Source organism: Phlebotomus papatasi, chromosome 3 (genome assembly GCF_024763615.1).
Source record: "Phlebotomus papatasi isolate M1 chromosome 3, Ppap_2.1, whole genome shotgun sequence".
NCBI lineage: Eukaryota > Metazoa > Arthropoda > Insecta > Diptera > Psychodidae > Phlebotomus > Phlebotomus papatasi.
The window spans coordinates 71,083,234-71,109,344 of record NC_077224.1 but is presented as its reverse complement, the minus strand read 5'-3'; the positions used below and the strand labels follow the sequence as shown (position 1 = coordinate 71,109,344).

Genomic DNA, 26,111 nt, shown 5'->3' with positions numbered 1-26,111 from the left:
GCTATGAAGTTTACAAAAACTTGTGTAATCTCGCTGTGGTTAAAATAGAAATAGGAGATATGAGGGGTCAAATTTTACGAAATTCAAACCGCCATATTTCCCGTTCTATTTCACTGAATTTGATAAGAGAGAACGAAAATTAAAGGTCTCGCGAAGCTCTACAACTTTCTAGTACATTTGAACTTCATAGGACCAACGGTAGGGGCGCCACAGTCAAAGCAACAATTTTTATTATAACACATAACCTCAATTATCTCGACTGTCGCTGAACCGATCTTAATATAACTTCGGCATAATTGTAGAGAACATTTATATCTACAGTAGGTGTCAAAAGTTTGTTGCCTCATGTATGTGCGGGAAATCAGGTGCAAAAAATGATAGAAAAAAATACTTTTTAGAATTTTTCTTTTTGCAAATTAGTTGCCTGTAATCCGTAGATATTATTTATATATTTCGAAAAAAATAATTAATTTTATTTCATATAAAAAATTATTGTTTTCTAAAAGTTGATAATTTTTGATTCGTCAAAAGTTTGTTGCGTCATTTGAAAAAGTTATTCAAAATGGGCAAAACATGCAACCAACTTAATGTAAACCAGTTACATTTTGAGTTTATGTCATTTGAGAGTCAAATGGTGGGTTTGTACGTTCATAAAGTTGTCAATGGAAAATATATGTATATAAAAGTAATTGATAAATAACAAGAAATAATCTGTTTTTTGATAATTTATAATTAAGGTTAAAAATTGCAAATTACAAAAATGTTAAAGAAGGGAAATTGTTCCGATATACTGCCGGACTGAATTTTTGTAGTTAATTTCCAAATTTTATGGAAAATCTCTACAGGATATTCATAAAATCGTCAAAATATATGGTGATAAGGTACGACCACATCTAAAAAACGCTACTGACAGACCTAGGATGTCGACTCAGAGGGTCGATAACAGCATTTTAAGTATCTCTGATAGTGGCCCTATGATGTCTGCTTAAAAAATTCACAGTCAGTTGGTTGCTGAAGGGACACAGGGCCCTACTGTTAAAAACAAGCCCATTGTGAAAGAAAATGGTAAGAATATTTGGGTGGTTCGCAATATTACATTGTATTACATTGTAACAAAGTATTCCGATACAATTAATAATAACTACCTTTTTTAAATAAATTTAATAAATTGAAGTGTCTTGATTTTGAACATGTGTTCAACTTGGTGTGTAAGCCCAAGAGTATTGTGTTATTGGTTTCAAAATTGTTATTGGTTGGCAAGCACAATTGGTAAAAGTCAGGTAGAATACTCAGTCAGAACGAATACCCCCGCAGCTCATTGGCAGAGCAGTTGCCTATATAGCAAATGGTCCTCAGTTCGAATCTGAGTGGAGGCAGAAATTTTTCCTACACTGAGAGAAATCCGAAAAAGTTAAAATAACATTCCTGAAATGTTTATTTTACCCTGCAGTATTGATCCAAAATCGGTGTGAATATTACCCTTTTTAGGTGTATTAGGGGTTAAAGGTACCCTTTTTCGTGTTATTTTTACCCTTAAAAAGGTGTAAAATTAACATTAAAAAATGTTGATATATTTTTACACCTAAAAAGTGTTAAAGTTATGACGAAAAAAAGTGAAGAAAAAATGTTAATCGCACCCTCTTTTTTTTCTCAGCGTATCTCATATGGGAATTGAGGATTGGGTGTCACTCGTTCTGACTGAAACTAATAAATTTAATAAAGTGAATTTTATAATTTGAATAAGGAGGAATAAATTTTCTAGTATCTTGTCCAGCTTGACAGTATATTCCAAGGAAATTCACAGAAATTCTAATTTGAAAATTATCGATTAATGAATCGGTGTATGTATTAGATCTTTTAAAAAATTTCTTATCCAACTTAATTGTCCCTGCGAAGATAAAGTATTTTTCTACATACATTATTCATTAAAGGGACAGATAATCCTAACCGGCTTATGTAGGTGAGATTCTTAACGTGAGCTAACTCGGAGTGCATGCAAATTCGATTTGATGCTGAAGTAGGAAGACGCCATTCAGTTATCTTGAATCAAATTCGTGAAATTATACAAATTTTATATTTAAACCAAAATATCAAGGATTTGGATGAACTGGCACAAAAGTGATATATGGGTGAAATGTAGACCAGAATGTACTCTATAATTTTCCTATAGAACATGATCTCATCGATTACTCAGAAGCCAAGATAAGCGAGGTTTTTTGTTTCTTAACTTGTTTTTTCATCCAAAGTGCCCCAAGTAGTCATTTGTTGAACTTCAACTATATCAAAGAATTGTTGTCTTTTGTGGGACTTTCCATTTAAAACCATATTTTAAGTGTCTTGGTGGAGTAGAGGCAGTCAAATTGGCATCTGAGTGATTTCAAAGCGTTATTATGGGAAAAATCAATTTTTTCACACTTAAACGGCAAAATCGGAGTGATAGCGTAGTCTAAGCGGAAAATGATGTATGGACGAAATGTAGAGACAAATGTCCTCTACAATTATGTCGAAGTAATCATCAAAATCGGTTCAGCGACAGTCGAGATAATTGAGGTTATGTGATATTGAAATTGGTTTTTCGACTGTGGCGCCCCTGGTGTTGGTCCCACGAAGTTCAAATATTCTACAAAGTTGTAGTATTTGGTGAGATCTTTCGTTTAAGCCCTCATTCATCAAAATCGGTCACATAGAACCGGAGATATGATTTTTTGAATTTCGTGAACTTTGACCCCTCATATCTCCGGTTCTATTGAAACCACAGCGCACATACGCACCATTTTGGAAACGTCCTAGACTGGACTACAACATACTAAAATTTCATTAACTTGCACAATGCCGTTTTTGAGAAAAGTGACTTTGAATTTCGATGAATTTTGACGCTATCACAGCGCCACCTGTAGTGACTTTTTGAACTTCCATCTGAAAGTGCTCATCGAGACGAAACCAAAAAGGTAAAATTTATGTCGATATGTTAATTAGAACCGGAGATAGAGGCCGGTCAATGTTCGAACTTTGACCCCTTATAGCTCGGGTCAGGGGTTATGGATCGACTTAAGGTTTTTTTTGTTTGATAGGTATAATCAACGGCTACAACATACTAAAATTTCAGCCCGATTGCATAAGGAATTTTTGAGTTATTTAACTTATAAGATTTAAAAATTTTCTTTTCAATAATAGCGCCCCTAGCGGTGGTTTTATGAACTTGCGATGTTAGAAAGGGAAGTGGCATTTCACGAGAGCTTTTCAAAAAGCCCTCACTTTTTAAATTCTGACAATTAGAACCGGAGTTATGGCCATTTTAAGAAATTTTTTTTGGACCCTTATAGCTCGGGTCAGGGGGGTCGGGGGACCTTAAGTTTGGTATTGATGGAAAGCTCTAAGACCCAGCTATAACTTACTAAAATTTGAGCCCGCTCGATGCCATAGGGGCGGAGCTATTGAGAAAACAAAAAATGGGGGGTCTTCAAAATGGCGGAAGGAGGGGTGGGGGGTGGGGGGTCAATGCACCAAGTTGCAATTTTCACCCGATATATAACCTTTGCCGAAAACCGTAAGTCGATATCTTTTTTAGTTTAGGAGCTATTAAGCTCCAAAGAGCGGCCGGCCGGCCGGGAACGTAAATTAGCCACATATATATTCGTGATCAGGAAGTGCTGAAACACATTTTGGCCAAGTTTGAGGTCGATCGGATGACATGAAATTTTGTTAGGATTATAGTAGGTGAGATTGTTAAGAATCTCACCTAATATCGAACTATTAAATTATCTAACTTGTACCTTTCGTCCTTTTTATAACCCCACCAGTTTGAGTGAACTTTAATTAATTAATTTAGTGATTCATACATAGATAGAGATCCGCTACTTTCCGTACTTCTACTATAAGTTACAACGAAACATATTTAAAAAAAAGTTTTGTTTTAATAATATGTCAATTCTTAATTAATATAGGTTCAATCGAAATGCCAATAGAATAACTGACGAAGAATAAGTATTACGTAATAGGGAGATGATCTCCTTCCGGGTGCGTCAGGGATGCTGATCCTTTTAGAGACCAAACAACAATGTTTTTTCGCCAAAGCTTTCGACGCTACAGTGCGCCTTCTTCAGTGGCTAAAAGGTGGAAAATTTTTTATTAAAGAGACTTCCATACAAATTTCTTTGTTACATTTTTCTTGAGAAAAATGATTTTCCGGAAAGGGTCATTAGGAGGATGTTGAGGGATGGTGTTCCGGGCTCGAGGGGATCATCTATGGAGCAGACACCCCAGAGTGAAAGATTCTTTACACTCACATACGTCAAAGGAATCTCTGAAAAGATGAGATCGAGGATCGTGAGATTCACTGGGGCGAGGATAGCCTTTCAGCCGGCCAAGAAATTGAGAGAGTTTTTCACCAAGGTAAAGGATCCGATACCTAAGCTGCAAAAGTCGGATATAATCTATTCAGTTCCTTGTGGGGGATGTGGTCTTAACTACATAGGAACGACAGGCCAGCAACTCCAGAAACGACTGCAACAACACAAAAGAGACATAAAACCACCGATAAAGAACGAAAATGCTACCTCTCTGTGTGCACATGTAGCCGAAACAGGACATCCTTTTGAATTTGAAGAAACTAAAATATTAGACTCCCATAAATCTTATGCAAAGAGAATGGTTCTTGAGTCTCTCCACATAAAACAAAACCTGTCAAATTGTGTAAACAAACGATCCGAAATATCCGGAATTCACAATTCATATGCGGGATTGTTGAGATGAGTGCATGACAAAGAGGGAGGATGAGGCTGGTTCCAGTGGTTGCATGATAGTTGCATGAGACTTTAGACTTTGCATGAGAAGAATTTAAATCAAAAGAAGAAGAAGAAGGTCAACAACTATTATATAAATGATTTCAAAAGCTTGGGTTTTCAACCGAAATAGAGAACAGTTGGTTTGTGTTGAATGTGCAAGTCCAAAGTGCTCCCAAAGAAAATCCTAAAATTTCCCTGGTAAATGTAATTAAATGAAATGTAGCGTAGAAAATCTATTATTTAAAGTCTGTTTTTGTTCATCTGCATGTTTAGTTGTCTCTCAGTAGGAATAGATATGCATATGAGTACAGGAGGACGAATTTTAGAGACAAAAAATCACGGTTTTGAGTGAGTCAATTTGTAACAAAGAAATTTGTATGGAAGTCTCTTTAATAAAAAAATTTCCACCTTTTAGCCACTGAAGAAGGCGCACTGTAGCGTCGAAAGCTTTGGCGAAAAAACATTGTTGTTTGGTCTCTAAAAGGATCAGCATCCCTGACGCACCCGGAAGGAGATCATCTCCCTATTACGTAGTTCAATCGAAAAGTTGTAACATACAAGTTTGGGGGAGCTTAAATGAAATATGATTTAACAATCCAGGAATTAAAATATGTTGACCTATTTATCTGTTGTTTCTCATTATCATTACAGTCTTTTCTTTAGTATTTTTAAGGTCTTTTTAATGTATATAGCAAAGTTCTGAGGAATACTGATTTATTCACCGCACCTTTTAGAGCTTAATGTGATAAATTTTTAATACGCTTATAAACCATGTTTATTATGCTCTTGAAAATGTGAAGCTAAAGTTACTCTTCGTGCATGATACGACACCACCACTTTGAGTGGACTTCAATTAGTCAATAAAGGAGTTTTCCTACTACCTACAAGGAAGTATATATTTCAGTCCATCGACAACTTTGCATCTAGTCACTTGCATAGTTCATTGCCAGTTGCATTCTAAAAGTTCGAAGTGAAAATGTTGAAATTATCCTCAAGTTTTGATCTTCAAATTAAAACTTTGATTTTTTTCGGATTCTGGAATCCAGGAAAATATTCGTGGTATTTTTGGTATTCGATCTTCATGTGGACGGTTTTTATCTTTCTCTTTTACTTTTTCCAAGTTGTCTTTATTTTTACATCTTCTAAATTTAGTGATATTTCCGCCGGACTTTATATATTGGTTTCAGCAATATTTTGTATTATAAAATTAATCCATTTGCAAATTAACCGATCAAGAATTGAAAAATTGTTTGCAAGACTAGATTCAAGCCTTTTTCAACCACAATCTCCAGAAGAGTTAGCTGTATTAAAGAAAGCTCAATGGAGAGCAAAATGGTTAACTCGTAGCCTCTACATTTGTTGTCCTGTTACTGGATTTTTTTATGCAACTCTACCTTTTCTTGGTACCCGAGAAAACATCAAAATATTTATGGCAGCATGGTAAGCGTTTTCACACGTGAAACTCGCGATTCAACTTCTTGAATAATAAATTATTTTATTATATTGTTGTAAAAATCTTAAATAGTTTATAAGACTAGGATTTCTACACTATTTCAGAAATCTCTTACAGAAAAAAATATTTCGTAAAATTGTTCATTAATATGCTTCTGAATTCCCACGAGGGACTTATAAAATACTTGTAAATCATTTAAATTAGAACTCTCATAGAGGAAATTTTGATTAACAAGAAAAAAGCTTAAAATTGAATCGAAAGTTTCTCAGACTTAAGGTTTTAAAAGCACTTTATGAATTTTAATTAATTTTTAAGGTATCCTTGGGACATTGATAATTCTACTAATTTTATTCTCACTTACTTGTATGAGCTCCTTGGATTGTATATTGGTATAAGTTTTGTTATGCCTTGCGACACCATTATTTACTGCCTATTTATTCTAATAAACGGACAAATTGAACGTCTTGGAGTACGATTCAAAGAGGTAAAAACATTTTCAAAAACAAAACCTAGAAATAAAAATGAAAAATAATAAAATTTTCCCGTTTCAGTTGGGCCATGTAAAACCAAATATTTTCAGAAATATAATTGAAGACCAAGAAAAAATAAAAATTGATAAATATTCCAATGAATTGAGCATTAAAAAAGGAAGTGTATTCTACGGAGAAATAGTCAAATTCATAATATTGCACAAGAAAATTTTGAAATTTGTCGGAGAACTTCAAGAAATTTACAATAATATTATATTTTTCCAGTTCGTCGTGTCTACTACAATCTTTTGTATGACAGGATATGAAATACTAATGGTACTTATTTAATTCCAGTCAACAGTATATGAGCTATTTTGAAAATATCCACTTATAAGTACTTTAAACTAAAAATCATTTTACATTTCTTAGAAAGTAGCCTTTTAATAATAAAATTCAACCTTATTCTTAATTTTTTTTTATTTTAATTCCTTTTCTTATACCATTTTTTCAGCTAAAATCGGAAAGCGTTATTGACATTATTACTAGAGTATTTTACATGTTAACAGTACTTGTTGAATTATTTTTACTTTGTTTAACTGGGAATGAAATAATATACACAGTAAGTTTTTCACTGTTATTTATATTGCCAATCTGCTGAAATAAATAAAGATATATTTTTCTTTCTCAGTCCAGGACTCTTACAGATCAATTATTAAATTGTAACTTTCAAAAATTTGACAAGCCAACGGTTAAGGCCTTAATGATCTTTATGACTATGTATTTATAAAAAAAAACAAATATAAAATATAAAAAAAACTAATTGAATCATGCTTTTTAGGATCACGAAAGACATTGTCTTAGAAGGCAACAGTTTCATGACAGTCGAACTAAGCTTGGATGCCTTCATGCAGGTCCTTTAACACTAACTTCGTAAATTTATTTACAAAACTAAAGACGACTTAACTTTTAATTACAGATAATCAAACTCTCATACAGTTTCTTCACGTTTTTGAAGTCAATGGAGTGATGAAAACATCCTTTAAAATTTCGAATTTTTGCTTCAAAATTTAATAGTAAATTTAATCTATTGTTTTCGAAATAGGTTTTAATCGTGCACTAAATAAAACATATCGACTTAGTCAAAACGTTATTAAATAAACTGTGACACACCTGTTTGTAATTTAATCTTAGATCAATAAATTATTTATTTGTTAGCTATTACTCTGTTGTTTTTATTTATTCCGACGAATTCCGGCCTAATTTTCATAATGGCCATCATTAAAAAAAATTTAAGACCTTCTATTAACTCAGGGATATTGATCGAATAGCTATGTACATGAGCAATCTTATGGTTTTGATGAATAACAACACTAGGGTAATAGTGTACCAAATTTCGGCCTGCTTGCAATTCCGGCCACTCATTCATCTTCTTGTTCCTCACATCTCCATGAATTTTCAGTTTTTGCATACTTTAAAATTATAGGATGTAAAAAAAATTTCGGTTTGACGAACGAGATGATGTGAAAAAGACTTTGAAAAAATTTCGGAAGGGCAAGGAACTATGAGAATCAATGTGGCCGAAATATTACCTAAGCATACGTCTATATTTTTATTCATTTTAAAATGTATTAAGAATGATTTTTAGGGGAAATAAAGACGATAATCTGTCTACAAGGTTCCAAGCAACACTCCTTAAAAAGAAGTTACAAAAAAATCAATTTATATAAAAAATATTATATTTCAAACTTAAGAGTTTGATGCTTGCATACAATTATGCAGAAATTTGGCATACTTATACCCTACTCTTTTAGTTGATTCTGTGATAACCTGTATTTTTTGAATAAATTTAATAAAGTATATTTTATAAATTTGAAACAGAAAAAATTCAGTTTTCTCCTCGACAGTATATTACAGCTAAATACATAGAAATTCTAATTAGAAATCACTGATTAGTGTATCGATGTACATAGATCTTTTTTTTTTAATTCGTAAATCAGCTTAATAATTCCAGCGAAGATAAAATATTTCTCTACATTACACATAAAATATTGAACTATCAAATTGTGGAACTCGTGTAACTTGTACCTTTCGTCCCTTTTTATAACCCCACCACTTTATGTGGACTCCAATTAGTCGTATATAAACGAGTTTTCTGCTTATTACAAGAAGTATCTTATTGAGTTCGTCAACAACTTAACACTTATAGTCTCTCAGATAGTTCACCGTCAATTGAACTCTAAAATTCGAAGTGAAAATGTTGAAATTATCCTCAAGTTTTGATCTTCAAATTAAAACCATGACCCTCTTCGGATTTTGGGATCCAGGGAAAAATTCCTGGTATTTTTGGTATTCGATCTTCATGTGGACAGTTTTTGTGTTTTTCTTTTACTTCTTTCAATTAATGTTTATTGTTAAGGCTTCTAATTTTAGTGATATTTCCGCCGGACTTTATATGTTTTCTTCAGGAATATTTTGTCTTATAAAATTATTGAATTTAAAAATTAACCGATCAAGATTTGAAAAATTGTTTGCAAGACTAGATTCAAGCCTTTTTCAACCACAATCTCCAGAAGAGTTAGCTGTATTAAAGAAAGCTCAATGGAGAGCAAAATGGTTAACTCGAAGCCTCTACATTTGTTGTCCTTTTACTGGATTTTTCTATGCAATTGCTCCTTTTCTTGGTACCCGAGAAAACATCAAAATATTTATGGCAGCATGGTGAGCATTTTTATAAAGAAAAATTAAAATCATTGCGATCAACTTTGTGCACAATGTAAGCATGGTAGAGGAAAGTGGGCTGCCTTTGAATGCGGCAACCTTTGTATATTTCAATTTTCTCTTTTTTCCCAAAGCAAAAACCCTATTCTTTAAACTATAGTCAATGGAATTAATTATTTGCTATTAACTTCTATTACCAAAAATAGAATTTTTACTTTGGGAAATAAGAGAAAAAAATGTTCAAAGGCTGCAGCATTCAAAGGCAGATCACTTTCCCCTACATGTAAAAAAAAGTGTGATTATTCTCGTACATAAGTAAATAGTATTGGTGTAGTGAAAGTAATTTTACATTTTTACAAATATAGAATCAGCCATAAAAAACCGTGATAATCCCAAACAAGCTTATGGTAGCTGAGATTCTTTACAGACGACCTCGGAGTGAGGGCAACTCGGGGTGCTTGCAATTGAAAATACTTGAAAATTCTATTGTGATTTGAATTTTGGGGGTAAGGAATCGCGGCCGGCAAGCAAATGGTAACAGAAACGGAACCAAGCACTCCGGGATTGCTTGTAATAATTTTGTTTTTCAGGCTGGAAATAACCAGAAAATTTTGACCAATTCTAGGTTAATACACTGAGAAGAAAAAGGGGGTGCGATTAACTTTTTTTCCTCGTAACTTTAACACTTTTAGGTGTAAAAATATATCAACATTTTTTAATGTTAATTTTACACCCTTTTAAGGGTAAAATTAACATGAAAAAGGGTTAATTTAATCCGTAATACACCTAAAAAGGGTAATATTTACACCGATTTCGGATCAATATTGAAGGGTAAAATTAACATTTCCGGAATGTTATTTTTAATTTTAATTTTTTTTTTTTTTTTTTTTTTTTTGAAAAAATAGTAGTGAACCATTTCCCTGACATCCTTTCCATTCTTTTTCCATGTAAGAAAATCTTTGTTAAAAAATTGTCTAGAAATTGTTAAATATTATTCTATGTTAAATGTATATATTGTAGACCTGAAGAAGGAGCCATCAAGCTCCGAAACGTTGGCAAGGCATAAAGGAGGAGAAGATCAAATGTCAAAATCCCGTGTTTCAACTTCTTAAAAGTTATTTTAACTTTTACGGATTTCTCTCAGTGTAGCTTTCAATAATTGCACTTTTAACTATAATTAATAAATTAAATTCCATTTTATAAAGTTTTACATTAATTTTTGCTGAAATATCGTAGGAAAATTGCTTAACGAACAAAAATAAAGGAAAAATTAAAATTTTGATAGCGATGAATCTTTGAAACTAAGAAAAATGACTAGGTCCTATCAGATAATTGTGAAATTTGTCAATATATCCATCATTCATACATCTTAAGGTACTCCAAGGGTCGAAAGTCTTCTGTTGTTAGAGCCCAAAAGAACATTTTGCCTCTAACACTGTTGCTTTATAGCCATTCATAAAAATCGAACGATGCATTTTAGAGACATCCCCAAAAGGATGGTTTTGGAGGGTATAGGAGGGATGGGGGAATAATGGGCAAGTTTAATGATGGGGGGGGGTCCCCCGAAGGTACCAAGTCTCTATCTCTAACCGTTTGGCCTCTACAGCTGGCGACAGCCGAACAGACAGACGGACAAACAGCGTGACGACATTCAGAAATCATCTGAAACGCGAAGATTTGTTAAGAAAAGTGGTCTCCGGTTCGATCAGTAAAATTAATCAAAAAAGAATTTGTATCAGAAACATGTTATCATTTCCTATCTTTTCTATCTGTTCATAGCGTTCCGACAATTTTGATTCACAAAATCTGGTCTGGCTACTACATCTTCGATTTGGAAATATCTGAACACTTTTTTTAATATTTGAATTAAACAACTATTTATCTCATAACCCAAAAACGACTTTCTTCGAAGTTGAATCGTAATTTAGTTAAGGGGTAACATCTACCAGACATTTTTTGTTGGTCTTCTTTTGCTTAAATGAAAACTCGAGTAATTTTTACTTAAATTACTTAGCGTTTTCAGGTTAGCTGCTTTGATAAATTCTCTAGAAGTTTTTTTTTGAGATTCATAAATAACAATTATCTTTTTTATAAAGAAATAAATGTGAGAACAAAATAACCAAAAACTTGGAAAAACGGGTATCCAGGCAGGACCCTATTGGTGGTCTTGACCCAACAAGGTTTCCCTTTTTAAGGATGTTCGTGTTGAGTTTTTGATCACAAAAATCACAAAAAACTCGTTAATTTTGGGCGTTCTGGTAGATTTTATCCCTTAAGATAAATAGTTTTTTATATATTAGCTGCATTTGATGAAAAAATCTTTTAGGTATCCTTGGAGTGTCAATACTACTAGTACCTTCATGCTTACCTATTTATTTGAAATACTTGGATTATGCATTGGCTGTGCGTATATAATACCTTGCGATACAATAATTTACTGTTTGTGTATTCTAATAAACGGACAAATTGAGTGTCTTGGAATACGATTGAAAGAGGTACACATATTTTTTGTAACATAAATAATATAATAATATATTTTTTACTTTAGCTAGGTCACGAAAAACAAGAAACTTTCAAAAATATGGTTGATGATCAAGAAAAAATCAATGTTGATAAATATGCCAATGAATTGAGCATTAGAAAAGGAAGTGTATTCTACGGAGAACTAGTCAAATGCATAATATTGCACAAGAAAATTTTGGAATTTGTCGGAGAACTTCAAGATATCTACAGCAAAATAATATTTTTCCAGTTTGTCGTATCTATTATAATTTACTGCATGACAGGATATGAAATAATAATGGTATGTATTTAATTCCTATAGCCAATTGAAGTTAAACTATTTTATAAATTATTCATTTTCTCTACTCTTACTGATTAAATCAGTCTGGCAGAACAAACGATCTTAAATTTCTAAATAAAAAAACTCGCATTGGACTTTTAGAATTAGAATTAAATTTTAATATATAATATCATTTAAAGCATCTTCTTACAAATTTTGTTAGCTAAAAAATTAGGACGGGTTAAACCATGAGACCGTAAATATATCATGTTCGACATAGTCATTTTAACAACGGTTACCCAGTTTTTCGGTAAACCGGATATTTAATTCCTTATTTTATGTATAATTGTATAATTTTTTCAGCTGCAATCTGAGGGTAATATTGAACTTGTTACTAGATTATTGTACATGGTTACACTACTTGTTGAATTATTCTTACTGTGCTTAACTGGAAATGAAATTATTTACACTGTGAGTTATTTTAAAACAATTAAAGAATCAAATCAGTCAAAGCAAAAACCGATTTTACTCTTTTTCAGTCAAGAACACTTACAGACCAATTATTCAGCTGCAATTTTCAAAATTTTGATAAACCAACGCTCAATGTCTTATTGATCTTCATGACTATGTATAAATCAAGTAAGGCATTATATTGTGTTAAAAAATAAATTGATAATTTTTTCAGGACCACGAAGGATATGATTTTAGAAGGGCACAGTTTTATGACAGTCGAATTAAGCTTGGATGCATTCATGAAGGTTCTGTAATATTAATATCGCAAAAAATTTCACAAAACTAAAGATGATTTATTTTTTAATTGCAGATAATTAAACTTTCATACTCTTTCTTTACGTTTTTGAAGTCAATGCAAAAATAAATAGTTCTTTTTAGAATTTAAATACTACGAGAAGATGAATTTGGATTTCTTTTGTAATGATTCATTTGGATAGAATTTTCGACCGAAAAATTAAAAATATATATGTTTATTAAAGTAAATAAAGGAATGACATTTCGCCAACCTTTCCATGGAGGAGGGCCTAAACATCTCTATTATTCACTTGTTTCTGCTTTACAAATAATTGAGTACCATCAGATGGGAATTTACACAAGATTTTCGCAATTTTGATGGCAGTGAATGTGAAATTATTCATCAGATAATGTAACACTTCAGCCTTTTTCACAAAATAAACACGCCTCAGCTTTTCTTACCGCTTAATTAGACCCTCCCTTTTTAATAGGACGTCCGTTATGTAATAATTTAAGAATTATTTCTGTATTTTCTCCCACGCATTTACTGTCTCTATAATTTTTGTTTAACAGTAAGTAATGAAAACTTTCTATTCTTTTTTTTTTATCTAAAATCCTAGAAGTTCTTTTCCATGTTTGTGGTTTAAAAAAAAGAACTAAAAACTTTTTCCTTGCCTGAAAATATTATCCTTGAATATTATTCTTTTCTTTTCCTCTATTGTTTTCTACTTACTCTCCATCTACGATTAAATGTACGAGATAAGAGCTTAGTTTCACTTCATCACGTTGTTCACAAAAAACACAAATATTACTACAGGACACAGAAATGTTTTCTAGCCCTATATATTCCAAATTTCAGTGTAAACTCTAAAGTAATATTAGTTAAGAAGTATGTATTTACCTATTTTTCGTAGAGTCATCAATAAATTCGCCATGAAAGTCATAATCAACACTTTCCTAATTTCTTCCGATTGATGATGTAAGTACTCAATCACCAATTCAACTCATTAGGAATGCCTCCTAAATTGCTAGTAGATTATGCTGAATATATATCATTTGTTAAAGGGGAAATATTTGCCTGGTGACTTTGCTACTCTGCTATTCGTAAGCTTTCTTTAATTCTAGCACTTAAGTATGATCAGTTGGGGGAGACTGGGGCAAAAAGTCACAAATCGAAAAATTCCAAATTCAATATCTTCCAAGGTAAAAAAGATAGCGGCTCAAATTTTTTTCTATAGATAGCCTCCATAGACCTTCTTCAATGTCGTAAGTTTCTTACAATTCGAACAAGGAATTTAGAAAATAAAAATATCAAAATTTTTAGCCCTATTTTTGAAATATTTTCCTTGCAGAAGATAACAATTATTACCTAGTTATTTTCCAAAATTGATGCACTGGTGAATATTTTCTAAATAATTTGGATTTTTTGAATACGAATCCACTACCTATTTTAGAATTTCACAAAGGTTCTTTTCTCCAGAAATCCTTTTATTAAAAATGGACACTTGGGGTAAAAAGTAACAAAAGGTGTAGAGCAAAAAGTAACAAAAAAAAAAACGAAGCAATTTCTGATGTATCACGGCGAAAAGAAACGTCATTATCATGTCACGCCGCTTTTTGTTTGCATTGGTCAAACGATTTGCAGTCTTTTGAATGTTTTTTTCTAAAATAGTTTGAAAAGCGCTTTTCCAGTTTTCTCACTTTTCTCGCAGAGAAAACACTGTTTTACAAAGGTGTAGATGAATAAATTTTCTATGAAAATATCTCCCCTAGGTATTTTTTCAAATTTACGGAAGCCTGTAATGAAGCGAATCAAAATATGATAATATCCAATGTCTGGTACTATTTGCCCCAGCATTTTTGAGATGGTCACAAAATTACCTTTTAGAAATTGGCTCGATAAACGTATTTCCTTATAAAATAGAGGAAAATTACTTTCACAAAGTTGTAGAGCGGTAAATTTCCTATAAAACTGCGCTAATTAGAAATTCTTGAAGCTGTCAAGTAGCTTGTAAAAAAATAAAATATCCGTTTTGTGACTTTTTGCCCGTTTCCCCTATGGTCTTCACCGATCCGATCTACCATGCCCTATCGACGAAAACCATCCTTAAGTGCTAGAAATGAGAAAAGTTTACGAGAAGCAGGGTTTCAAGGTCGGCTTCGGTGGGCTAAATAACCTGCATCTACACGGCAATATATGTATATACGTAGTATACGTGGCACTTTTATTTAATAATAAAAAAACAAGTTTAGTTTTTAATAGCTTAAACTACCCACAAAGTCCTGATAGATCAATAATTCTGAGTTTTTTGACCGTTCGAATTTTCCAACTTTCATCCCACGGGCATCCATTTTTCGGCTATAAATATGTGAATCAAACTATTTTAGAGAAGTAACAACGTCATCGTATTTATTTGTCCATTAAGTTATCCATCTGTTTGGTTGTGTGTATATCTAGAGAGTTTACCGTTAAGTGTAGCGACTTAGGAGACAATTTTTTATACATACAATTTTCCAAATTTGTTTTTAAAAAATGAATTAATGATGATTAACCCTTTAAGGACGATTGGAACACCGGTGTCCCATAAAGAAAATAATTTTTCCTGACTAAAGTTATTTTTTTCCTTATGTTTGTACGCAATTGCAAAATAGAAGGTTGAAGGAATCTAGGATATTTTTTTCAAGTCTCCAGCTATTTGCTATATAGTAAATCTTTGAGCTAGAAAAAGACAAATTTTTAAATTTTCATAATGAAAATTAATTTTAAATATTTTTAATACTTCCAATTTTTTTAAGCAAAACCGTTTTTGGAAAAGAAACTACAATACTCAAACATAATATTTTTCATTAGATTGAAAATTATCATTCATTGGTATTGTCAGAAAAATTACTTAAATTTTCAGGCTATCTTTGTCCCTATCGTTCATAGAGACAAAAAATACACCAAATCAGACTCTGTTGGCTTTTCGAAGGCCAGATATAAGACCTTTTACTGGTTTTGTTCATTGGTTTCATTTTTATTGCTGATTTTCGGTCCGCGAAAACTGTCTCGTCATTAAAGGGTTAAAAAATCGCAGTGTTCGGTGCTACTCCGTGTCCGGTGGGTCCCCAGTTTTCCCTAGTTCAAAGTGATTAACTTTCTCAAATCTTCGAACTTATGAACATAATCTTTTGCCTCATACGCGAAAGTGATTTTCGAAATACAACATCGAAATTATAATTCCGAATATTGTGCGATGTGGTATTAATCGATCGTTTTGATTTTACACCTAACTGTCCTTTATCTGGATGATTAGGACTGAAAATGACAGATGAAAATCCATATATAAAGGAGAATTTTCTCAATTTTTCGAGTGTTTGACAGCTGTCATCTGGACATCAGAAATCTAAATGTATCTGACATCGAAAATGTCCCTCATTGGAGCGTCGTTCTTAAAATTATAAGACTAACACATATCACATGTAATAACGGGATAAAAAATTTCTTAGATATTTCCTCCTTGGAATTTATAGAGCTTTCATTACGATGGATTTGACAAATCTGAGCTTTTCTCCAAGAACTTTAACATCATTGGCTTTAGACTGCCTAGTCTAGGTTATGTATAAGCTCTGAATCTCGAAAACCGCCTCTCTCTCTCTCTCTCTCTCTCTTTGCCCGTTTCCATTTCGTCTGCTTCTATAAAGGCGTTACATTAATGCTCTGCACCTTTATTCGATATTCTAAATGTAAATCTGGATCTCAACCTTAGTTTGGGATATAAAGTTTGTCCTTTCTACACAATAAGCACAAAATTGGTTTCTCCGCAGATTAATTTAACTCTATAATGCAAAATCCCATGACTATTCACATCATAACACACCAATGGCTTTCATCATACCCATCCTGATGGAAATATTCATCTTTTGCTTGGTTGCACTAGAAATGCACCACAGAGCCTCCGATTGCATTATACCAAATGTAATTTTCTCCTTGTCACTGTTGCAGCAGAAGGAAATACGTTTATGATTCAATAGATAGGCTAACCGCAAAGTATTTAACATATACCTAAAGGATAATCGTTGTATTCATGCTGAACAAATGAGCTATGTATCGTCACAGCGGGATCTACTATAATATAATAATATTTCCCCGTTAACCTCCATACCTCCATGACTTTAACATAAATACCTAACTTTTTACTTTATGTGAGCCTATATACAAAAAAAAAGCTCTTCAGGAATGTCATGGAGAAATGGGAAATTCTTCTGCATTTTCAGCATTAATTTATTTGTTGCTGTTGAAAAACATTGCGTTTTGCTACACCACCTAATTACATATTTTAATTTTTTCACGACATGAATAAACAACTTATAAATCAATTTTATTTACTCTTTTAGAGGGTTTCATACTCAGTAGTTTTACGTTTTGTGAATTTGAGCTATCCAACAGATGTAAATTTCGTAGAATTGCTTTATCGTGAGAATTTTTACATTCAATATAGGGTGTCAAAACATTCAATATTAAAAATTTAATATTCCTTAAATTAGTATATAAGTATAGTATAATGGTTGTAAAATTAAAATAATTTACTCCAAGAATAAGTACAAGCACAAGAGAATTTAATTTCTCTTAAATTTTCAGTTAATTTTTAATCATTATATTCGACTGAGGAAGAAATCTTTTGTTGGGTTGTTTAAGTTTTCAAGCTTAAAAAATCAAAAAGGCAAATTTTCCGGGCATAGGCGTCAATAGGCTAAAAGTTCGCCTAGGCTTTACAAAACATATCCGAAAAAGAATGAAATTGCTAAGGAAATTCCTAAGCTAATTTTGGACAATGTTTTGAGTGATTTATAAATCGGATCATATCGGTTGAGAACCGGTAAACGATAAATGATGCGAAAGTATTTTTGATAGATAGCACTTAAGGCACGAGTTCGTAAAACCTGGGAACCTAGGAGGGCTACAGATATGCGTTAGCACGACAAGGAAGGCAATATGAACAGGATAGATAATGTGAGGAACTTTAAATTATTCCTATGACCCAGGTAATCTTTGCTTTTCATTGCACAGTTCATGGTAAGTCACCTGACAAGGAAAAGAGAAAGCTTCTGGTGTTGCAATAGCCCTGTAAACCCTTACCAGCCACGTACTCTTGTCCCTGGCGGATAAAGTCTCTTCGATTCCACGGTTTAGGGTGGATCCGCCTACCGTGAGAGCCGTGAGAGCATTTGATCAGACGAGTCGCCTTAAGGCTTATTTGAAGTCCAGAGGAAGAACATTTTATAAGGGAGTGAAACCTAAGGATCACCCTTTATGTGTTGGACAGACTTATGCCCTAAACAGACTTACGGCTTAAGCCGAAAGACGACTTAGTGGAAAATGATGGAAATGTAGTTTAACCATTATTTCTAATATAATTACGCTAAGCCGTTTCTCGGCTAATCCTCAGGTCTGCCAAGGCCCTTATACGGGCTTCAGACCTAAGGCTTAGCCATCTGGCTTAACTCCTCTAATTCCTTATCAAAGCACGGTTTTTTAAGAAATTGTTGTTTAGAATTGGATATTAAGGGCAAATTATCCATTAGATTTTGAAAAATCATTGAAATTGCTTATTATTTAGATTTTTGAGGCCTTCGGGAACTAGGCTAAGCCTCCAGTTTGAAGCCGGTCTTGTGGATTAAGCCGAGAGACGGCTTATTAGGAAACTGATGGAAATGGAGTTTAAACATTATTTTGATTACAATTAGGTTACGCTGTCTCACGACTTAAGTCTTAGGTGTGTCCAGCGCATTACGACTTAAGCCGAGAGACGTCTTAACGTATTTGGTAATCAAAATAATGTTCAGACTACATTTCCAGTCTAGGAAAGTCCAGTAAATCTGTTTAGGGCATTCACTTCTGAGGATTTTGGATATGCCCCAATGTTTGCCACTATAGCGAGAGGGCCCTCCTAAACTCCGACGAACCCATTGCCATGTAGAATCATGACAATAGGTTCGTCGGAGTTTAGGAGATTTCTTGAAATAATCTTTGCCATATTAGAGCATAAATAGGTAATAAAATATCAGTAGACAAAACCACTAGGGTAACGTGTGGTATTTCGGGACACTTTTTAGCACTTTGCAATTTCAAACAGCGTAATGACTTCTCAAATTATTTTTTTCTTTGTTGATACGAATATTTATGTTCCTTATTCTATCCAGAATAAGATTATTATCGAAAAATGTTGAAAAATCCATCATTTTTTATTCAAAATAGCAAAAAATGTAAAGAAGTAAGAATGGTGTATTTCGGGACAATTTGGTATTTCGGGACAGAAAAAAGTCGCTATTATGCAAATAAATTTCACTGAGCCTGACAACTTACTTTTAAGTAGAAGGTGTAAATTTCACTCTTTCATAAAATTTTTTTTTAATTTCACTTGTAAAGTGACTTAAATCGAAAAAAAACTAAGGACTGTTTGTATTGACATCTGCAAAATTGACAACACTGAAGGTTTTGTAAAAAACGTAATGTGACACTCACAATTCATGCGTATTTCACGCTTTAAATTAAATAAAATTTCAGAAGTTTTATGTTTATCTGATACGTAAAGAGCTTAAAATTTCATATAGAACTTAAAAATAATAAGAAAACAAATATTTATAGGATTTTTGATGTGTCCAGAAATATCCATATTATGTCCCGAAAAGCACATTGTCGAGAAATACCACACGTTACCCTATGTTTTTACTCAATGGAGGCCACGGATGGGTTTCTTGACCCCTTTACCTCAGGGGGTAGTCGATCCGTCAGAGTGTATTTGGTATTGAAAGTCTTTCTGTTATATGCAGTTGATTTATATTGCATCAAAGGGATTTTCAGTTTCCACAAAATTTGTGTTCAGCCTATACCTCAAAATAAAAAAAAAAACTGCATATAGGATACTAACCATTATTATGAATTTATTTTCATTTTCTAACATGTTTCCCCTATTTTCCATAAATCGTACAGCAGCATTTGCTTACTTAATGCTAATAATTTTCGTGTTTGTAAAAAAAAACGCATAATTTGTGGAAAATACAAGGTAAAATTTATAATGTAAATCACTTTTAGCTCCCTTTATACTCCATATATACTACCTAATAATAGTTGCGGTTGGGGAAAATGATGTGGCAAGAGGGAGAGCTCTATGGAATAAATGGAATAAATTTTCTTTTCTAATTATTCCCACATGAAAATACACTATATAACTTTCCACCACTGACTTCCCGCTTTCTCTCGACCATGGGAAAAGTTTATCGTGAACAAAGGGATTTTTCATTGTCTTAGGAAAATGCCAAAGAAGCGAGTGATTGATAGTTTGATACAATATATCTTTCCTGCATATTAGGTAACCTCCAAAAATTGGCATCCTTTCGGGATATCTGAGTTTATGGATCCCTTTTACCATCGCTTTGGGGATTTTATCGAATGTTCTCCCATTGGATAAATTTATAAGTGATATATTTTCTATAAATAGAACAAACCAATACCAAAAACACAATTCTCTCTCTCTCTCTCACACATATTTTAACTTAACACAATTTCACCTCAATATTTGTGTTGCTATGGCTCTTTCCCCGTCACTATTACATTGAATTTCTATACCGTGACGTCATTGGGATCCTTTTAACCCTGCTCCCTTATTAATCCAGGTCTCTCCTGAATTTTCATTTGCAATCTCTCAGAGTTTCTCTGCAGTCCCTCTAACTCTAACTGAATGGCTTTTGGATAAAATGTGCAAAAATATATTTAAAGAGAGAGAGAGAGAGAATGGAAAATGCTGATTGTAGTGATGTTTGTGCGTAATGATATACCAAAGAGCTTTTCCATTTCTCTGAATGAGCTGATGACGTATTTTAAGGAGAATTTTTCAATTGATGACGTCATTCATACCATCACATTTTACTTCACATTGAATTGTATACAATGTCTGTGCGAGCGTGGTAATTGAATCCAACAGAAATAAATTGCAAGGTTTGCAAAATATCATCCAGCAAAAGAAAATAAACAATATTTAGCTGAAACGACAGACGAAATGTGCGACAAGTTTTATCAACAATTCTCACTTAGATATCATCGAGATTTTTAGAAAGAAAATAAACATTTACTGATCAGTTGCAGTTGAATAAAGAAATTCATTCATTGACCTCTGTTATTATAATTCAAATGGTATAATGGTCTCTACACACAAGAGAAATTTATGTCCATATTGAAGCAAATTCCCTACGCTTGTGTAGGAAAAACTCTTCAATATGGACATAATTTTCTCTAGTGTGTAGAAGCCATAAAATCAAATAAGTGTGGTGAACATTGATTTTTTTTAGAAGAACTCCAAGAAAAAGTCTCAATTATGATGACAGACAAGGTTATTCAATTTCAGGTGAGTAAACTTTTTTTCGGGAAGGTAAAAAAAATATTTAATAGAAAAACAAGGGGTGACAAAGCGTCCCAGGCTTTACGAAGTGCTCGAATTCGTGACTTTTAGATGCTATACCTCCAAAGTAGGATAGAGTAAGTACTTTTCGCCACCTTAAGGTTTGACACCCTTATAATTCTTACACTTTTTGTCGAAATAAAATGAAATTTTGTGTACAAGTGCTTTGAAGCATTGTCCATCTATTGAACCAGGAGACTTGCCAGAAAGTTTTGAGTATATAGTTGAAAAAGTACATTTCCTGCAACAATGCATGTTTCAGTACTTTTCGCCACCTTGTAAACACTTTTCCGCCACTGTGTAAGCACTTTTTCGCCACTTGTTTTTAATTGATTTTTAAGAAACAGCAGCTTTCGAAAACCTCAAAAATTACACGGCACAGTACTTTTTTTTATTTAACACCGATATATGACAATTATTAGAGTATTTCGAATGATTTTTTGCGCATTTTTTATTTGCGGCAAAAATCAATTGAAAATTACGCCTGTTTTAACTAAATTCCGCGAGTTGCGCCACTTGTAAAATGCTTGGAAAAATGATTGGCGAAAAGTACTTACACAACTGAAAAAAGTAAGCCCTATTTCGCCACATCCGTATTTCTTTGTTTTTTGGAAAACTTTATTAAAAAAATGATATTAGAACAAAGCTTAGTTAATAAACAGATTGACTTTCAGTGAAAAAAATCAAATACTTGACTGTAAAAATATAAAATAATGCAAGACAATTTCTCTGAGCGTTGATAAGTTTATTAAGAACTCCATATTTTTTTGGTGACTGTTTACCTTGTCGACAATTTCTTTAATTAATTTGGAAATAATCTAGTCGGTGGAGCATCTGATATGGTTTTCTGATTCATTTGGTTTAGGTCACGAAATAACACTCATTTCGTAGTTCCACGAACTCATAATTCTCTTAAAATGTGATTTTAATTTAGGTGGCGAAAAAGTGCTTAGTGGCGAAAAAGTGCTGACTCTACCCTACCTTCGAATCAATAACCGTTTATCGGTTCTTAACCGATTTAAACCGATTCATAAATCTCTCAAAAGATTCCTTAAAATAGTTTTAAGAGTAATACAATTAATTTTGCGACAAAACTTTCTTAACGGTTCATTACCGATTCACAACCGATTTGAACCGCTTTATAAATCATTTAAAATATTGTCCAAAATACACCTTAAAAATAATATTATTGAATTTCTGATAAAAGTTATCAGTTATGCACCAGTCTATTAAAGGTTCATTACCGATTCGTAATCAATCGAATTCAGTTCAGACTTTTCAGGAATTCCAAGACCTTTCCGACGAGCCCAACAATATATACATATTACTTATGGTTACGTCATCATTTTTATCAGAAAATGATTCCGAAAACCACAAAAATGCAATGTTCTCTCATAACAAATTAAATATTCTTAATTATGTGGTTATTCGAAATCATTTTGTGAGAAAAATTGAAGATTTTGCGACGAGGCTATAAATAAAGACAAGCCATAAGTAATGCTGCAACCCTACCATTCGGATGAGAAATACGCTCTCACTCAAAAAACTCTTTCTAAAATATATGGGAAGACTAAGACAGTATCGAAATTTAAAGCTTCAAGAAAAAAAAAAGTGTGAAATTTTATCGAGGGTTTTAAAAATCTTCACCGGATCTCCACTAGCGCTGGCCATATCTGGCTTCAGGTCTAAAGCATAATCTAAAAGAGTTTAAAGGCTTGTCTTTCCTAATTTCTTTTCAACTAAAGTTTTTTATTCGAAAATCTTGGTTTAGGATTGGATATTAAGGATAACTGGGCCGTTAAATTAAAAAAAATCCAACAAAATTGCTTGTTATTTAGGATTTTAAGACCATTGACCATTTGAGACTTTCGGGAACTAGGTTAAAACCTCTCTGACTTAAAGACTGCTATACTTGGCATTTGAGAGAAAGAGGTTTCAAAATAACCTTTTCAAAACACTTAAAAATTAACTTTTTAACTTATCAGGTTTTTGACCTTTCGCAACTTTGAACTTTGAAGCATTCGGGGATTTTGACCCTTAGAAACCTTGTACCATTCGGGATATTGATCCATTTTGAATTTTGCCCAATTCGGAATTTTGGCTTCAGGAATTTGATCCAATTGGGATTTTGACGTATTCAGAATTTTCATTGCGAAATTTTCATTTTTTTCGGGATTTTGATCTGTCAGAATTTTGATCCATTCGGGATTTTGACTTCAGAATTGTCATCTATTAGGGATTTTTAAGTCCCCGATTTTATCAGGGATTTAAAAAATTGACTAACCATTTAATCAAGGATGCACTCGGAATTTTGACATATTCAGGATTTTGACCTGTCAGAATTTGATCCGTTCGGGATTTTGAGTACGAAATTTTGATTCTTTCGGGACATAGACCTGTCAGGAATTTGATCCATTAGTGATTTTAATCCACTACGGATATTGATCCATTAAAATCTTGATCTATTTGGGATTTTGAAATATTTAAGATTAAGTCCTGACACAGGATTTTGATCCTGTTTCAGGATTCAGACCTATCATGATTTTAACTATTCGAGATTTTGACTTTTCGGAACTTTTCTGCCTGGTGACTAATACAGAAAACTTAAAAGTTCAGAAGAATTTAGAAGAACTTACATTTTCGAGTTAATTAAAATCTTTTTGGTAAAATTATCTGCGGTGGCAGTAATTTTATTAATGTGAAAATTACCTTTTCCTTACGTTAAGTGTCCAACTTTGTAGAAAAAGGTCAAGTTAAAATCTACAAGAATATTACCGATAATTCCATGACACTTGCATAACAAACAAAAAAATTGATCTATTCGCGAGTTATCACTGAAAAATAAACACTTGACTCTTCCTAAGATGTCTCTTCTTAGGTATCAAAGACTTAACAACACGATTATTCCCGTTCTGCCTTACGCTCTTCAAACACATTTCACGATTTTTTAACAACAAATTTGACAAAAACGGTATTCCCGATGACGAAATAATGTTAAATTTTATAATTTTTATTCCGTACATGAAATAAACATTGAAAAAGATAAAAGAAAAATCATTTAAATTTAAACTTACCGAGAAGTGCTTGGAAAAGACGAGACTTGAAGATTCGAATAACTCTCTCAATGGCAATCCTTAAAGCACGATCCTGCGGTCCTAATAATCTTGAATGATAATCCTCGAGTAGTTCCAAAGCCCGATGAGCCTCTGATTGCAAGAGACACGACACAGAAAAGAAAACGTATTAATTTTTAAAATTCACAAAATGAAAAATAATTTATAGCACTTAAAGTTAAGCAAAATATCACTTGAAAAGCCTCTCTCGAAAAAGAGGAAGATACATTATAACGAAGCTGTGCAATGATTCTACTCATTCTGAAGAAGGAAATTATTACGATTAAATTCATCACAGAAATTAGCGGTGATGTCTGAATTCATCAAACTCCCTTCTGATGATCTTCGTGCGGTATTATTTGTATCCCAGAAATCCCTGAGAATTTCAACAAATTGATAAAAAGACAGAATTATTTGCGGAAAAGTCATCATCGCGAAATCTTTTTTTTTACAAACTTCAGGTCTATCACCTGATGATCTCCTGATGATCTTCTTCAAACTGCCCTGAAGTGATCGAAGGAGAAAATCAATTGTTAACTTTGTCATTCTATTTTACGATCGTGGTTAAAACATTCTCGGAACATTTTAACATTAAGCAAACGCCATTCACACTTACAAGTGAATTTTCGCTGGCTATTGCAGAGCCAAAATATATAAATATATATTGTGGATGCATTATAATTAGTATTGCACGCTTTTATTTTTGGTCATGTGTCCTCCTTCTCATCTCTTTTTCTCATGTTCTCAATTAACCATCGCACAATTGACCTTTAATCTCATCATCAAAACATCATACAGCTTCAATTTATGTTGAACATCATGTGGACTTTTTTTTTCTACTATATTTCTCAAGTTTATATTGATGAATTTTCTCATTTTCATGCTCATGAATCAACGACAAACTGAGTCTTACTCGATAAAAATTTGAATTGATGCCAAGAACTTTTTATCTCGATATCCTTCCGCATAAGTCGTACGAGGAAAATAAGCTATGCATGGAAAAAACTGTTCTCAAAAAATGTAATAACTCAAAAACTACCCAAAACAATTGTTCCATAAAAAAAATTTCACCCATTTCCTAAATAATATCTATGACACCCCAAAATACCAAAAAATTCCCCTTTAATAAAACGATTTAAAATTGAATATATTTGCTTAATAAATGCATATATTGTGTCCTCAGAATGGAATTGTCTATCTAATGTTCTGTCAAATATATTTTGTTTAACAATGAATAGAAAGTTTATCTCATTTGCTTCTAAATAAATATGAAACACTTGATCGTCTCAGGTTAAATCATAGTCATGCAAAACCATATATGTATCAAAGATGGTCTGGATGGTCTGGATGATTTACCCTTCCAATGAACAAGAACATATTTCTTTAAATACTTTACTATTCTCAGGTGCTTCTGCATTATCGACTTTCTTCTTGTTGGTTACTGTGTCAGTACTGACGAGTGACCAATACAAAAAAAAGTCGATAAGGCAGGAGCACTTAAGAACAGTAAAGTGCTAAAAAATATGTTTATTTTTCATAAAAATAGCACAATTATGATGCTATTCCAATGAAAAATAAAAAGTGAAAATCTTTCTCCTTAACATGG

General features: G+C 32.7%; 1 protein-coding gene across 11 annotated transcripts in view; it reads right to left on the bottom strand.

Moving 5' to 3' along the window:
* The window catches only part of LOC129808208 (disks large 1 tumor suppressor protein), a 158,061-nt gene that overhangs the window by 119,455 nt on the left and 12,495 nt on the right, over positions 1 to 26,111 (bottom strand). For 6 of the 11 annotated variants that reach the window (XM_055857991.1, XM_055857996.1, XM_055857994.1 and 3 more), the window contains exon 2: positions 24,467 to 24,598. In XM_055857991.1, coding sequence (XP_055713966.1) covers positions 24,467 to 24,598 — 132 coding nt within the window. Of the gene's footprint in view, positions 1 to 24,466; positions 24,599 to 24,786; positions 24,882 to 24,961; positions 25,006 to 26,111 lie in introns of those variants that run through there. The other 5 variants (XM_055857990.1, XM_055857995.1, XM_055857992.1 and 2 more) reach the window with 1 other exon arrangement.